General features: G+C 37.3%; 1 protein-coding gene across 2 annotated transcripts; it reads left to right on the top strand.

The window, feature by feature from the left end:
• The first annotated feature begins 204 nt into the window (after positions 1 to 204).
• depdc1b (DEP domain containing 1B) lies at positions 205 to 14,010 on the top strand. Of its 2 annotated transcripts, XM_046045890.1 has the most exons (11): positions 205 to 422; positions 3,308 to 3,573; positions 3,669 to 3,813; positions 4,365 to 4,492; positions 4,954 to 5,084; positions 5,177 to 5,224; positions 5,397 to 5,537; positions 5,672 to 5,838; positions 8,854 to 9,030; positions 12,087 to 12,269; positions 12,522 to 14,010. In XM_046045890.1, exons 1-11 carry the CDS (start codon positions 375 to 377, stop codon positions 12,684 to 12,686), a joined length of 1,599 nt encoding a protein of 532 aa, XP_045901846.1. In that variant the 5' UTR covers positions 205 to 374; the 3' UTR covers positions 12,687 to 14,010. The 2 variants fall into 2 exon arrangements, with proteins under 2 accessions (XP_045901846.1, XP_045901847.1); XM_046045891.1 differs by lacking the exons at positions 12,087 to 12,269; positions 12,522 to 14,010 and adding an exon at positions 9,660 to 9,813 and having other exon boundaries at positions 208 to 422.
• Positions 14,011 to 14,235: the final 225 nt, after the last annotated feature.

Here is a 14,235-nt window from a genome sequence, read left to right as displayed (position 1 = left end):
TGTTTATTATTATCATTATTGTAGTAGCAACTTTAGTAATAGTAGTAGCAGCAGCAGTAGTAGCAGCTGCTGTAGTAGTAGTAGTAGTATCTAGGCACAGCAGCAGTTGAATGTTGTTGCGCGTTTCTTTTGTCCCACTGCAGCTCAATTCATGAACGCTGCATTCCTTGTGGTCACGTGATCAGCTCGCTGTCAAATCACGTCGTTCAAACGACGTGACGCAGAATATTCAAAGTTGGCAGCAACGTTTTTTTCTGGTCAGATACCCTAGTAACGTTAACACACTGTTTTCATCCGCAGCTGAAGCTTTTGAAAAGCTTAGAAAAGTTATATATATCCATGTTTTCATACGAGTGAAACGTTAAGTTACCGGAATGGAAGGTAAAGTTATCGGACCGGGTCCGTACAGGGCGACAAAGCTGGTGAGTCTGTTGATATTTGAACGTTGGCAAAGGCACAGTCAAATGTTATGTTGAAAAGCTTTATCATATAACCTTAACGTTACTAACCTTACAATTTAGCGTTAAAAGTTTGTTTCATGCATCTAGATACCGCAATGGAATTACATTACGTTGATCATTCATACTCAAAACGTTACGTTGGTAGCTTAGTCGTAAGTTTAACGTTAAAATTTCAGTGAACTTATGTGTTTTTTAAGTTCTTATCTGTCAAAAAAAGTCTATTTATTGCGGAGAAAAGAGTCTTTAAGTGGGTTAACTTAAGTAACGTTATTATCAAAAACCTTTAAGTTGCATAGAAACTGTTATCAGCAGAATGCAGCAGCGTTATTTAGCATTTACAATCACCTACTTTACAAGAGTATACCTAGCTGTTTATATTGAGATTTATTGCTAGAAGGTATAAATGCTGATGTGTTCACTGTGTTGATGCCTATGGTTGATGCATGTGTGTATTGCCTGCCACGAACAGCACCTTTTTCATTCATGCAAAAGCATCATACACAACATACCATATTGTTACTGTCAGATGTCAACCTCAGATGAATGAATGACTGGTTTATTTCGGTTTACAAAAATACAAAGAATGACAATTTGTGTTAATATACAATTTACAAAAATCTTATATATGCTTACACCAATCCATTCACACAAAATTACTCGCAACATTACGACCGAAAAAGGAATAGGCGAAGCCCAAGGCTTATATTTGCCTAACACTAAAATGCAATACAAAAGAAGCAATACAAATGAAGAGGAAAAAAAGATAACAAAATTTAATACATTTCAATATAAATTGTAATCCTTAATTATTATGTTCAAGGCTTTCTTGAATCTACACAGAGAGCTACACCGTTTCAACTCGTCACTAAGACCATTCCACAGTTTAACTCCCAAAACTGAAACACATCTGTATTTTATAATAGTTCTCACTTTACATGTTTCAAATATACACAATCCTCTTAAGTTATGCTTTCCTTTTCTTAATTTAAAGAGTTTTTGAATACAAACAGGCAGGCTTCTATTTTTAACTTGAAAAAGTACAAATTTTTTTTGAACACTCAATGTCTACAACCTTCAATGTGCATGAGTCTATAAATATTTGGTTAGTAGATTCACAGAAACCTGCTTTATTATTCTAATATCTCTATCTTCTTTAGTTTAATTATAGTGTCTATATTTGTTTTATATGCATTTCCCCACACCTCAACACAATATGACATGTGGTATTATCAGTGAACAATACAATATATGCAAATGTTTTTCATTCAACAGACCCCTTATTTTATAGCTATAGATTTAAATAATTTATGTTTGATATATTGTATGTGTGGCTTCCAACAAAGTTGATGATCTATAATCACTCCCAAAAAATTTCAATTTCCACTCCATTTAAATTAAATTTTTTTTCACTGTTGGGCCTAACCCCACCAAACCCTATAAATTTGGTTTTATTTTCATTAAGTGACAACATATTAATATCAAACCATTTTCATAATTTCCCTATGTACTGTTCTTAATAATTCTTTCATGTCATCTCTTGAACAAAATAAATTTGTCATCTGCAAACATAACACATTTCATATTATTAGATACTGTACAAATATCATTTATATAGAGTATAAATAACTTTGGTCCCAGTACTGAACCTTGTGGAACATCACAGGTTACACTTCTCATCTGTGATTTTGTATCATTATTTTTACATATTGAACCCTATTGTACAAATAACTTTTTAACCAATGTTGTGTGACACCTCTTCCAATTTCTGCAGTAGCAAGGAATGATCAATTGTGTCAAATGCTTTACGTAAATCAACAAATACACCTATTGTGTGTTGTTTCCTATCTACAGCTGTTGCTAAATTTTCTACAAATTCAATCACTGCTAAAGATGTTGATCGATTTCTTCTAAACCCATATTGATGGTCATTCAGTAAGTCATATTTCTCAATAAAGTCTTTTTAGAAAATTGAGGTCGCAAACACACAGGTCTATAATTTGATACAAGATGTTTGTCACCATTTTTATAGATTGGAACCACCTTAGCCGTTTTCATTTTATTAGGAAAAACACCTGTTTGAAAGGACTTATTACATATATAAGTCAATGGCTCAAGAACACAATCTGTCACTTCTTTTATAAGTGACATATCAATAGTATTACCATCAGTAGACTTCTAATACATCACTCTCACAAACTCTACCAAGGAACATCGAATTACTGTCTTGAAATTTTTGGCTTTTACTTACTTTACTTACTTCATAATCTTCCTCAGCTCTTTTGAAGATTCAGACCCGCCAGAGTGAGCAGCATTTGCTTCACTGTGTTTTGAAGACCTCGGTGTAGCCCAATTCTGTCTATTTCACTCTCAGCTTTTATCTGCTTCTCTCATTTTTCTCCTGTCCATCTGGATGCTTTGTGAGATCCGATAATTCAAAACCCCTGCACTCACTACCCATTTGTTGTGATACCTGTTGCTGAACTAGATATTAGAGTAGATATTGTTGTTTCAGAGGAGACTATGAAATAAAGAACTTGCAGTGCGCAGGGCTGTATATTTTTGTCTGTCACCACTTTTTTCTTGTATCTACAAAAACTTTCCAAAGAGTCTTCATAACACGATGAACTTTCTGTTCATGAGAACAGGAAGTTATTAAATGCATGCAATGCTGTTATCTGGGCTTATCAGATTAATAACTTCAGTGAAATATACTACAGTATACTACACTATATTGCAAAGGAGCACACACTAAATGTTCTACCTGTAACATAAAGCCTTTATTTATTTTTTATTTTTTTAAACATTCTTCCACCATTTGTCATATTGTATGTCTTCCTATTATACAGTGGAATGAAACCATTCAGCTCTTCCGTGGAGGCATGCCACTGAGAAGGCACTGGGCACACTTCCGCTACTATGATTACAGTTTCGCAGGATCCGAGGCTGTGGATTATCTGCATGAACTGCTGAGGCGCAACGACAACTTTGGGCCCGAGGTAACTCGCTACCAGACTCTGCAGCTGCTCAGGAAATTCCTCAAGGCCCATGTCATAGAAGACATCAAGGGACGCCATGGGACAGAAGACTTTGAAGACAGTGGCCATCTGTACAGGTAGCTGATTCACCAGAAAGAACTGTGTCGCTGCATCTTCACAGTTTGCCCTTTCTCCCTTCAGCTGACCTCAGTGCTCTTATCTTTTTCTTCAGGTTCCCCACACTGTCTCCCTTAAAGTCTTTTCCGACAAGGCCTCTGTTGAGAGACGGCAGTGACCTGCCCAGACTCATTCGCTGGGATGACTATGAGGAATTGCCTCAGCGGGAAAACATTGCACCCCTCAAGTCTGCTGTCATGGTGAGCAAGAGACAGCGTTATGTGAGATCCTCCTGTGCTTCATTTGACTCTTGCTGTGCCAGAAGTGTGGAAGCATATGCAAATGTGATAGAGAGCAAATGGCAAGATGAGATCATTTTAAGAGAGATCATTTATATTTTCCCTGTTTCAGTTACCGCTGTGAGCTGTCATTTACATAATACACTGAAAAATTAAAAATGCTAAATGCATTGCAGTAAGAGAGCCCAACAACAGTACTCCTTTGAGTTTTCAGAATTTGTTCACACTGCTGTTCTTTGTTGAACTCCCTTCTAACTTGGGTTCATTTTTTAGACTGTGTTGTGTTGGGCAGCATTGTACTGAAGGGTGTTTCTAATATTTTGTCCACCACATTTACATAAACAACAACATACAAAATACAGTCTAATTACCATAGAGATCATATCAACACGTGACACGATGTAAACAATTAAATTTTTTGTGTTTTCACAAAAAAAAAATTCTTACATAAACATTTTCTTTGATTGCATTTTAAGACGTTTTCTTTCATGTCTCCATTCCTTTTTGATCAGAGCTCAGATTTATGGAATAAAAGGCACAGTGTGGCTATTGGAGATGTGCATGAATGCAAGCTCATACGAAGGAAGGAGATAACTCCAAAACAAGTGGACCACATCTGGAAATCCATGACCATTGCGCAGTATGTAACCTTTTTACATATTAAACACTTCCACTGTTCATGTTGTTTGTATCTGTTGATCTACATAAGTGGTTCCCAAACTTTTTTTTAGACCACGGCTCTTCCCTTCAAAGTAATTCTTTTGTCATGACACCCTAAGCCACCCATGTTTTAATGTACTCCAGGCATGAGAGAGCCAGATCACACATTTATGATGTTAGCAACATACTCGGACAATCATGGATATTTGTCTTCTACAAGCAGCCAAACCTATGTGTTAAGCTGTTACCCGAGTAGTGTTGGGTCTGATTTTATTTTAGTTGGTAACAGCATTTTATTGAGCTCCGTTTGCTGAGTCTTTATCTGAGCTCTTAAAAAATTCCCAAGTTGGAGATGTTTCCGTGATTTCTCATGTCATTAGCTGCATATTAAAGTGTTTAATACCATGTTCTAGATATTTGATGCCAAGTCTGTTGTTTTAGCTTACAGAGAGTGTTGGGCCTAATATCATTGGATGGAGTTTTAAACCCAGCGCGTGTGAACGGCAAGCACATCGTTCACAATGTGTTCAGCGTTAATAAGACGGGCATAGTCATATTGGAGAACAAAGCTGGTATGATGCATTGATTCAGAATTGGACAAACAATTGTTTTGCTGCAACAAACAACAATATTGTGACTGACCTATCTCCTTTTGCATCTCCAGAGGACATGCCATATTGGGTGGTATCAGCAATGAAATGCCTTGCCAATTGTAAGTATAGATTCTTAAAAATTTGAATTTTAAAAAACATCATCACCATTCGCTTTGGGACTTGGACAACAGTCTTATTGCATGTATTCAACATTAACCATGGTCAACTGTGTATATATCTGTTTTGTACTTTGTGTGAAGCACAAAAAACTGCATTTGTCTTCTTTCTCAGGGCCTAATGGCAATGAAACCAAACAGCCGGTGTACCCGGGTTTCGAGAGAGATGTTCTGAGGACAGTAGGAGATTACTTTCAGAGACTCAAAGAACCCCTGCTGACTTTCAATCTATATGAAGTCTTTGTCAACATTCTCAGTGAGTGCGTCAACATGTGGCTCCACTACTGATATATGTGCAATGCTACAGATAAACCCCTGCTGGTGTTCATTTTGTCTAGGCTGTATGTTTGCCCTCAGGAGCTGGGCTCATCTCTCCTCATGTCTCTGAAGGTCTGCTGCAGGAGCAGGAGGTAGCCACTGAGGCTCTTCAAGTCAGCAGTCTCTTACTGCCGCCACCCAACCGAAGACGCCTCCAGCTTTTACTGCGTCTCATGGCCCGTGTCTGCCAGAATCCCTACCTGCCTCCACTCAATGATGCCATTAGTACCCGCACACTGGTACACATTCCCAGTATTTATTTGCTACATATCTCTGTGCTACTTCTCTGCTTGACTGAGGTCAAATAAGAGTATGAAATCCCACAAATCAGCATGATACACAATGTAATAACAAACGATCATAAATGTGATAGTCCTGCAGTTAATACTACCTTTTTATAAAGCTTGTAAGATAAAACATTTTTATATTTTGTAAGGGAGGGTTTTTTGCCATAGCTAGTTGTTTGGAGAGACAGTTTCTAAGGGGACAAGAGGTGAAAAAAAACATGTATGCCTAGAGATGCTGTGGGAAATAGTGTTTGTCCAGAATCTTCCCATCTCTCACATTTCCTATAATGTGAAATTTATCAACACGGATGTATTTGGAAACAACCCCTGCGATGTGTATACACTAATTGCGTAATGCTTGCTACAGTATTGGTTATACAAATATAGAATATTAATGAAAACCAAAGTAGACAATTGCCAGTGCTGTTATCTTTGAACAACTGAGCAAATCAGTCATCATTCAGTGCTAATGTTGATGAACACACCAATTAGTTTAATTACCATGTATGATCAGAAGGCAAAGCTACTTAATAGCTAATTTGTGTAGCCCGCCCACAAATTAGATAGAGGTTCAAAGATTGAATGTACACATTCACATCATTGTAATCATTATATTTAGTCATTTTTCACCTTCTATTTCAATACATTTGGCAAAACTATGGATAAAATGAAAATGGTTGAGTATGGTGGTAGAAAACGCCACATGGTCACATGCCACAACAGCTTCAGGCTCCCCTCTCCACATAATTATACATTAGAAAACACTATCTAGGGAATACTATAGGGCACACTCCTCTAGAGGAAAATACTTAAATAAATACTATAAAATACTCCTTTCACATCATAAACAGAAGATGTTACAAGTAAAGTCACTGAAAATCTAAAGGCAGGTGTCGGAAAAATGCTGTAAAGTAAGAATGCTTTCAAAAATATAAACATTAATTAATACATGATATTTATCTAATAAAATCCAAACTGAATGAACAAAAGAAAAATCTAAATCAAATCAGTATTTAGTGTGACCACCCAATTACCTTCAAAACAGCATTAATTCTTCTAGGTACACTTGGTACTAGGTACATTGTTTTTAAAGGAACTAGGAACAGGTAGGTTGGACTAGGGTTGGGCCGATAGACGATGCCATCGTCCATTGGCGAGGGATGACAGATGGTCGCTGGTTGAGCAGGCATTGTGATTGTAATTGTAATTGTTATTGACACAGCCTATCAAACAACCGAAACTAACATCTGCACCCTTTGTGTTCACTGCTGCTTTACTTGGTCCGTGCTTGTAAAATTTCCACCGCAACTTGTAATGTCATAGGCTACCATGTTTTTAACCGAATAAAGTCTGTGCAAGTGAACACACATAAGACGACTGCTATCCCAATGCCATCGCCCATCCCAATGTTTCAATGTAGACATCGTCCTATGGAAATTTTTTAGACATCGCCCAACCCTAGGTTGGCCCAACCATCTTGGAGAACTACCCACAGGTCTTCTGTGGATTTAGGCAGCCTCAGTTGCTTCTCTCTGTTCATGTAATCCCAGACAGACTCGATGATGTTAGGATCAGGGCTCTGTGGGGGCTATACCATCACTTCCAGGACTCCTTCTTCTTTATGCTGACGATAGTACTTAATGACTTTCACTGTATGTTTGGGGTTGTTGTCATGCTGCATAGGGCTTCACAATTTAGAGAAAAGGTCATATTGCGATTATTGTCAATAATATTGTGATTTGCGATCCAGAGCACTTGCTGCCATTTTTCTGCACCCCAGATCCTGTGGGGGGGGGTTTTGGCAACCTATACGTCTATGGTCCTCAGTGTTTTTGCCCGTTTATTTGTGCTTCTTCAAAAGAGCTTGGACAGCACATCTGAAAAACCCTGTCTATGTTGAACTTTCTCCAGAGACCTCGCTGATGCAGTATAACTACCTTGTGTCTTGTTGTTGCCATGGTGTATAGGGGTGGGAATCTCTGGGCACCTCACGATTCGATTTGATTACGATTCAGAGGGCTGCGATGTAATTTATAAAACGATTATCGACGCATCATGATGCATAATTTTTTTTCTATACAGGATCTCTAGATAATTACTAAGCTGTGCTGTTTTGAAGGCAAAGGGTGGTCACACCAAATAATGCTTTGATTTAGATTCTTCTGTACACTCACCTTGTATTTTGTTAAGTGATACATATAATCTTTTAATCTTTTTTTAAAGAATTCTTCCATTGCAGCATTTTTTTTTTTTTTTTAAAGCATTTGCACAGTACTGTATATTGAGCGTTTTTGCTCATCAAGAATAGTTAGTCCATAGCTGTGGTCTAGCAAAAACTGAATATGGTGTTTGAGCATGGAGGTTCATTCTTGACCATCACATTTCTGTGATAAAAACTTGAAAGCCAGGGTTTACTTAATAAGCTATTCCCAAAGCTTTCACCTGTGAACCAAGTCCTGTACTTAGGTCAAGAGATGACACTTGAACTTCCACTGAAGTTCCACTTGCTGAAGAAGGAAGTGAACCTTGAGTTTAGAATTTTTATCCCTTAACATTATACAGTATTATAACAGTATTTGTTGCAGATATGTTGTATTAGATTGTATTTTATAGGTCTTAGAAATATAGAACCATACGATTTGAACTTAGTTTCAATTCGTAGCATCCAGAACATGCACATATAATCATACATCATTTTTTTGTTAACAGCTCAGATGATTTGGTACTATAGATTTTTGCTAAGCTGTCTAGATCATACTTCCAGGCTCAAAACAATCCCAGTATGCAACACTGCATGCATACAAAACTCATATATTTAAAGGGGCAATTATTTATAAATAAATAAATATAATAATATTATTATTTTATAAATAAATACGTATAGTTGTAATGAGTATAGTTGGTGTAAAGTGTGGCTTGCAGTTAGTTTCTAATTCATCTCGGGTTATGGTCTCTTGTTGTGTCCAGATGGTGCAGATGTTCTCACACTGCGTTCTGGGCTCAGTAGATGAGATGGACTTGGATGAGCTGCTTGCCACCAAACTGGTGACCTTCATGATGGAACACCACAACACCATCTTCCAAGTTCCGTCCAAGCTGCGCCGCCAGGTTGAGGAGCACCTGTCCCACCTCAAAAGAGTTCAAGTCAGTATATATTCTGCAGCTGCAATTCAATAATGAATAAATGAATTGAACAGTGACTGCGTTAAGAGGTCTGCGTAGGTGGACCAGTACGGCTGCTTTTTTGCGTTACAGTCATGTGCACCCATTTTCTGCAGCAGCTGCCCCTTCATACAGTCCACGTGTACCAAGCCATATCTGTGCATCATTTGTGCCAGATTGGTTCCATCATATTGCCAAGCACTAAGTGTGGAAAAGTGGTACAGTCACTGGTAAATTTTGATATTCATTAAAGCCACATAAAATTGGGAAATTACCTTGTTATGTTAATGTGAGTGGAAAACACAGAAGTGGAGGAGGTGGGGGCAGCCGTTTAGTAGCATTATTGCAGTAGGGCCCTATGATTTCCGCAATGCAGAAAACACGGACAGAATCACGGAACTTGATGATAAAAATTGATTCAACTGTAAAACGCGGAATATTGTGGAATCTGCCAAAATGTGGATGCAATTTATAAAAATCATGGGTATCCATAGCATTAAAAATGTTTTTCACAGAATTTAAGCTAATTGAAAAGAAAAAACTACAACTGCTATGTGTTGGTGTCATTTACAAGCACTGATTCTGTCCTCTGCTCTGTGTGTTTCACAAAGGGTGAGGCTCAGTGCCTCCACACCCCCGTCATATTGGAAAGAGTCAGTGCGCTAACAAGAGCTCATCACTTCAACTAACTGTCAGAAGTGCAGCCAAATCAGCAGATGCCAGACGCAAGCTTGTTGATATTTCATTAAAATATCTGAATTGGCATCTGAATGAAATATTTCATAAAAAATGAAAAAGCTATGTCCGGTCAAGCTTTGTAAACAAGGAGGAGCTTTCCCACATGAGAGTAGCCTTATAGTCACTTATTACCTTGTGTTCGAGCAGCATAGAGGCTGTCCTGCACAAGATCTGTGGGTTTACCAGTTACCAGTAGTCAAGTACTAACCATAAATAATTGCACATACATTTGAATATTTCTATATGCATATTTGCATGATACGTCAAATTCATTGATATTGATTACATTTTTAATACTTTCTTACTGAATTGAGTTGCAATTTTATTCACCCACCACATAATCACAAACTCTTTTTGATGACTAAATGTGCTTAAAACACAGAATTCAGAAATGAAAACAGATTGCGATTAATCGCATTGTTGCGCTTAAAATTGAATAATGAATTCTAAAGTAGTGTATTGCGCAATTTTAATTTAAATGTACTGCTACATACACAAAAGTGTAATAACTTGTGGTTTGCATACACTTTAAAACAAATAAGGTGGGTATGTTCACTCTCACAGACTTCACTCGGTTAAAAACATGAAATGATGTTACAAGTCACGGTGGATATTTTACAAGCACAGACCAGGTAACATTAAAGCAGCATTGAACACAGGATATATATATATATATATATATATAAATAAATAGGAACGCCTCTAGTCACAGAGGCAATTAAGATTAAATAAAGAGGCAATTAAATGATTAAATGTAGTTTAAACAGCAATATTATTAAATGAAAGTGGTATTACTAATCCAAATTAAATATTTAATTAAGGTGAAGCCTGATGTTTCTGTATCTAGTTTTAATGAGTTGCTATGGGAAACAACACAAAAGTCTGAAACAAGGCCACAATCCACAAATTTTTTTTTTATTATTTTTTTTAAATTCACTGTTAGTCCCCAGTGCTTCAGGTAAATCTGTTTTTTTTGTTTTTTTTATGTAACCTGTATGCAACTATATTGTAACCTTATAGGAGTAGCAAAAATCTCAAAGACTTTCATTTAAATAAATGTCTGTTAAGTCACCTATGAATGAGGTAAGACAATGGTGATTGAGCCTATGGCCCACTAATGAAAGCCTTTGCATTTGCAGTATTATGAACTGGCTGTTTGTGGTGACATTCCCTGAAAGAATGAAACTGAAATTTCCTACTGCTGCAGCTTCACATTTAAAGCATATTTACTCATGAAACAGGAGTTGACTTTTAATATGAACAGGAAATGCAGTGCGTTTGTCAGTGAGATTAGCGCCGACTGCTACTGCTCATCAAAAATGCGTTTACACAATGGTTTGACAGCGGATTAGTTTATAATATTGAAGGGAGTAATGGAACAAGAAGAAGCGGCCACAATGAGCTGTTAGCTAAAGAGCTACAGGCGACAGGCTCCACACCTTCAACTTCTCAGCAAGGTAACCAACTCCTTTCACTGTGCCCTGCTGTTCGCAGACTCGAGCCGTTTGCAGCATAAATTCAGGTTTCAGGTGCAGCCAATTTTTTCCTGACTTCTTTATTAAAACGACAGTTGTTTGTTTTGCTGCCCCAGAATTTCATGACAGGTTGTATTGAACAGCAACCATAGGTGTTGCCAAGTTAACCCTCAGGACTGAAATTTTAAGGACTACAACTTTGAATACAAAAATGTCCACATGACCTTATTTTCCATCCAGCATGGGGTGTACAGATTGTCAATAAAAAACACTGAAGTGGAATGATCAGAATTATCCACAGGAGTAGGCAGTAGTGGGATTACACATCTGAGGGAGGGTGGGTGATAATGTTTGGAAATCCTGCAGGAACTGTTGGGTGCGGGCTTGGAAAAACATCTGTGAGCAACGAGAGTCACTCATGTGACATTGCTGTCTCAGAATAACAGAGACAAGACCTAGTGTAACAGTTTCCTCTAAGGTTTGGTGCTTGTCCTCTTGCTCGAAACTCCACTCCTTCATGGAGTGGAGTTTTATTTTATTCCTCTGTGCACAGTGTGTTCATATTGATGTGTTCGTGTGTTTTCTTTTGGCAGGCATGTAGGACACAGACTGTATCGTTTGGCCTACAAACAAAGGCCTGATTGATTTTATCTTACTTACAGTCTACTTATTCATAATGATGCAGCAAATGAACTCCTTTACAGGTCAATTTCTTTATTCAAAAAAAACAGGAGAGCAAATATCCAGAATATGATAGTTATTGTCACACCAGTGTATCCCTATATATGTATATTAATCCAACATTTCCTTTGTGTCTTCCATCAGATCAAATACGCAGGTTCAGATACAGACTTCAGCGCATCACCTGCTTTTTGTAAACAGATCAGCAGGGTGGAGTCTGAGGAGCAGAAAGTGATAGGAACCCAGACCCCCCTACAGGAGCTGCTGGAAGGCCTAATTGCAGATAAAGAACTCCCTGCCAAGGACAAGAGAAAAAGGCTTAAACAGGTATTGCTAAACTATTTGAAAAGGATACATGTTGAAAGAGAAATGTCATTACATGTAGCTTTTGTAGGTGTCTCTTTAGAAGTCTTGATGGGGAAGTACAACAAAATACCGTAAAATGGAAGCGTGAGCCATTTATGTCCGAAGTTTTGTGTTTTAGTTTCAGTCAGTAAAGATCCAGATCCCCAAACAATGTCTGTATGTCTTTGGTGTGCACATACTATACAGTAATGATGCATTTCCTCCCCTTTTCAGTTCCAGAGGTCGTACCCAGAAGTCTACCACAAACGATTTCCCACTGAGGAAAGCAAAGCTGCTGTCATACCTGAGAAAGACTCACGACTCAAACCTCAACGCATGTTCTTCAACCTCAAGAAACCCTTCCAGCCCTTTCAGAGGAGCTGGAGTTTTAGAGCATGATCTTCATCATCTGCACTTCAGGCTGTATATACTACTCAACCTCAGTGTCATGAGACAAGGAACAGTGTGGCTGTAATGGTGCTTAGGCCACAATGTTGACCACTAGAAAACTACAAACAATAGATGTGGATGGCGGAAGTGACCCTTTAAGAAATACATTTTCACTTATTGTGTTGCTAACAAACTTGAACAAAATATAGGAAATTGAGATCCAATGCTGAAAGAACCACTGATGTTTCTTAAAATTAACTTTAATAGTTGTTCAAAAGTTGTGGATTGGGAAATGTTTCTACTAAGGTACTGCATGCTAGAAAGTTCTACTGAGCAGTTGACTGACATTGCCACTACTGTCATCTAAATTGAATGAAATGCATTTCAAAAGTATTAATGGTTTATTAGGTGATAACATTAAAGATTGTTAAAAGTTAATTTCTTAAACCTAAAGCATTTCTATTGATATAGTATTGTACTGATAAATAAGTATTCAGATGCATTTCTGTTGTTAAGGTAGGCTATTTGGCCTTCAATCACATTATGTCATGAGCTAAAGACAAAGATACATATCATCGTCATGATCCCTTTTCGATGTGGAATACTTGTTACGATTAATCTAGGCAATGAAGGGCCTAATCTAAAAATATATGTTTGTTTTTGTCAGTGAAAGAGTTAGTTAATGTATCATAGGTTTGCTCGGATAGGGAGCGTATGTGCTGTGTTACATAAGTGAAAAGCTCTATGCGAGTTTCGGCTGAACTAATGAGGGAAAGTCTACAAGGCCTGGGTGACACTTACAGATTCAATTTAAAGTAAAAAGTGTACAACTACTTCTTTTTTCATATTGATAATCCTAAAAACGAGGCAAAAGGAAACATTTCACATGGTATAAACTGTCACACCCCTTCTCTCTAAACCCTCCCTACACCTTACTTGATGGCTTCTACTGTATGTGCACTCTTGAAACATCTCATTTCATGTTTTTATTTGTTGGTTTTATTCTGTATATAAGAACTGTTTTCTTGATTGAGACATGGAAATATGTACCAAACACTCTTCTGTCACTGTTTCAATGTATTTTGTCATTTTCTATTACTTGCTGCTCTGTCATATCAGTCAGGTTGTTTTTCACTTAACAAGACTTAAAATTGTTTTTATTTTTATAATGATTAAGTGCTGATATTTCTTTATTCTTATAAATGCTCTTGAACAAACGTAATAATGCTGGAATAACTGTTACACTTGAATTGCTGCTCTGTGCTGGAAGAAATTGAATTGATGTTGATGTTGCTGATTTTCCTAAAAAAAAAATACTAATTGGCAAATGTAATGTTTTGTTGTCCTCCTTTGTTTTATAGGTCATTGCATATGAGAGATGATTTGATATATTACACAGGGAAACATTGGTATGATGTAACCTAAACATAAATGTAATAGAAATGCTTCCTCCAGTTTAGGATTGGGAGCTGAATTTGGTGTAATTTCCTGTGCATCATCACCTACTGCAGGGTTTTAATAATAACAAATACTTATGCACGTTACTTTGAAAACTTAA

This window comes from Micropterus dolomieu, linkage group LG03 (genome assembly GCF_021292245.1).
Source record: "Micropterus dolomieu isolate WLL.071019.BEF.003 ecotype Adirondacks linkage group LG03, ASM2129224v1, whole genome shotgun sequence".
NCBI lineage: Eukaryota > Metazoa > Chordata > Actinopteri > Centrarchiformes > Centrarchidae > Micropterus > Micropterus dolomieu.
Note: the sequence above shows the minus strand (reverse complement) of the source record. Positions and strands in the feature narration are given on the sequence as shown.

Excerpts from the sequence above, each read along its gene's own strand:
- depdc1b (XM_046045890.1), top strand. The coding sequence starts at position 375 with ATGGAAGGTAAAGTTATCGGACCGGGTCCGTACAGGGCGACAAAGCTG. Across the intron at positions 9,031-12,086 it reads CCCACCTCAAAAGAGTTCAA|ATCAAATACGCAGGTTCAGA; the intron begins GTCAGTATATAT and ends GTCTTCCATCAG. Across the intron at positions 12,270-12,521 it reads AGAGAAAAAGGCTTAAACAG|TTCCAGAGGTCGTACCCAGA; the intron begins GTATTGCTAAAC and ends TCCCCTTTTCAG.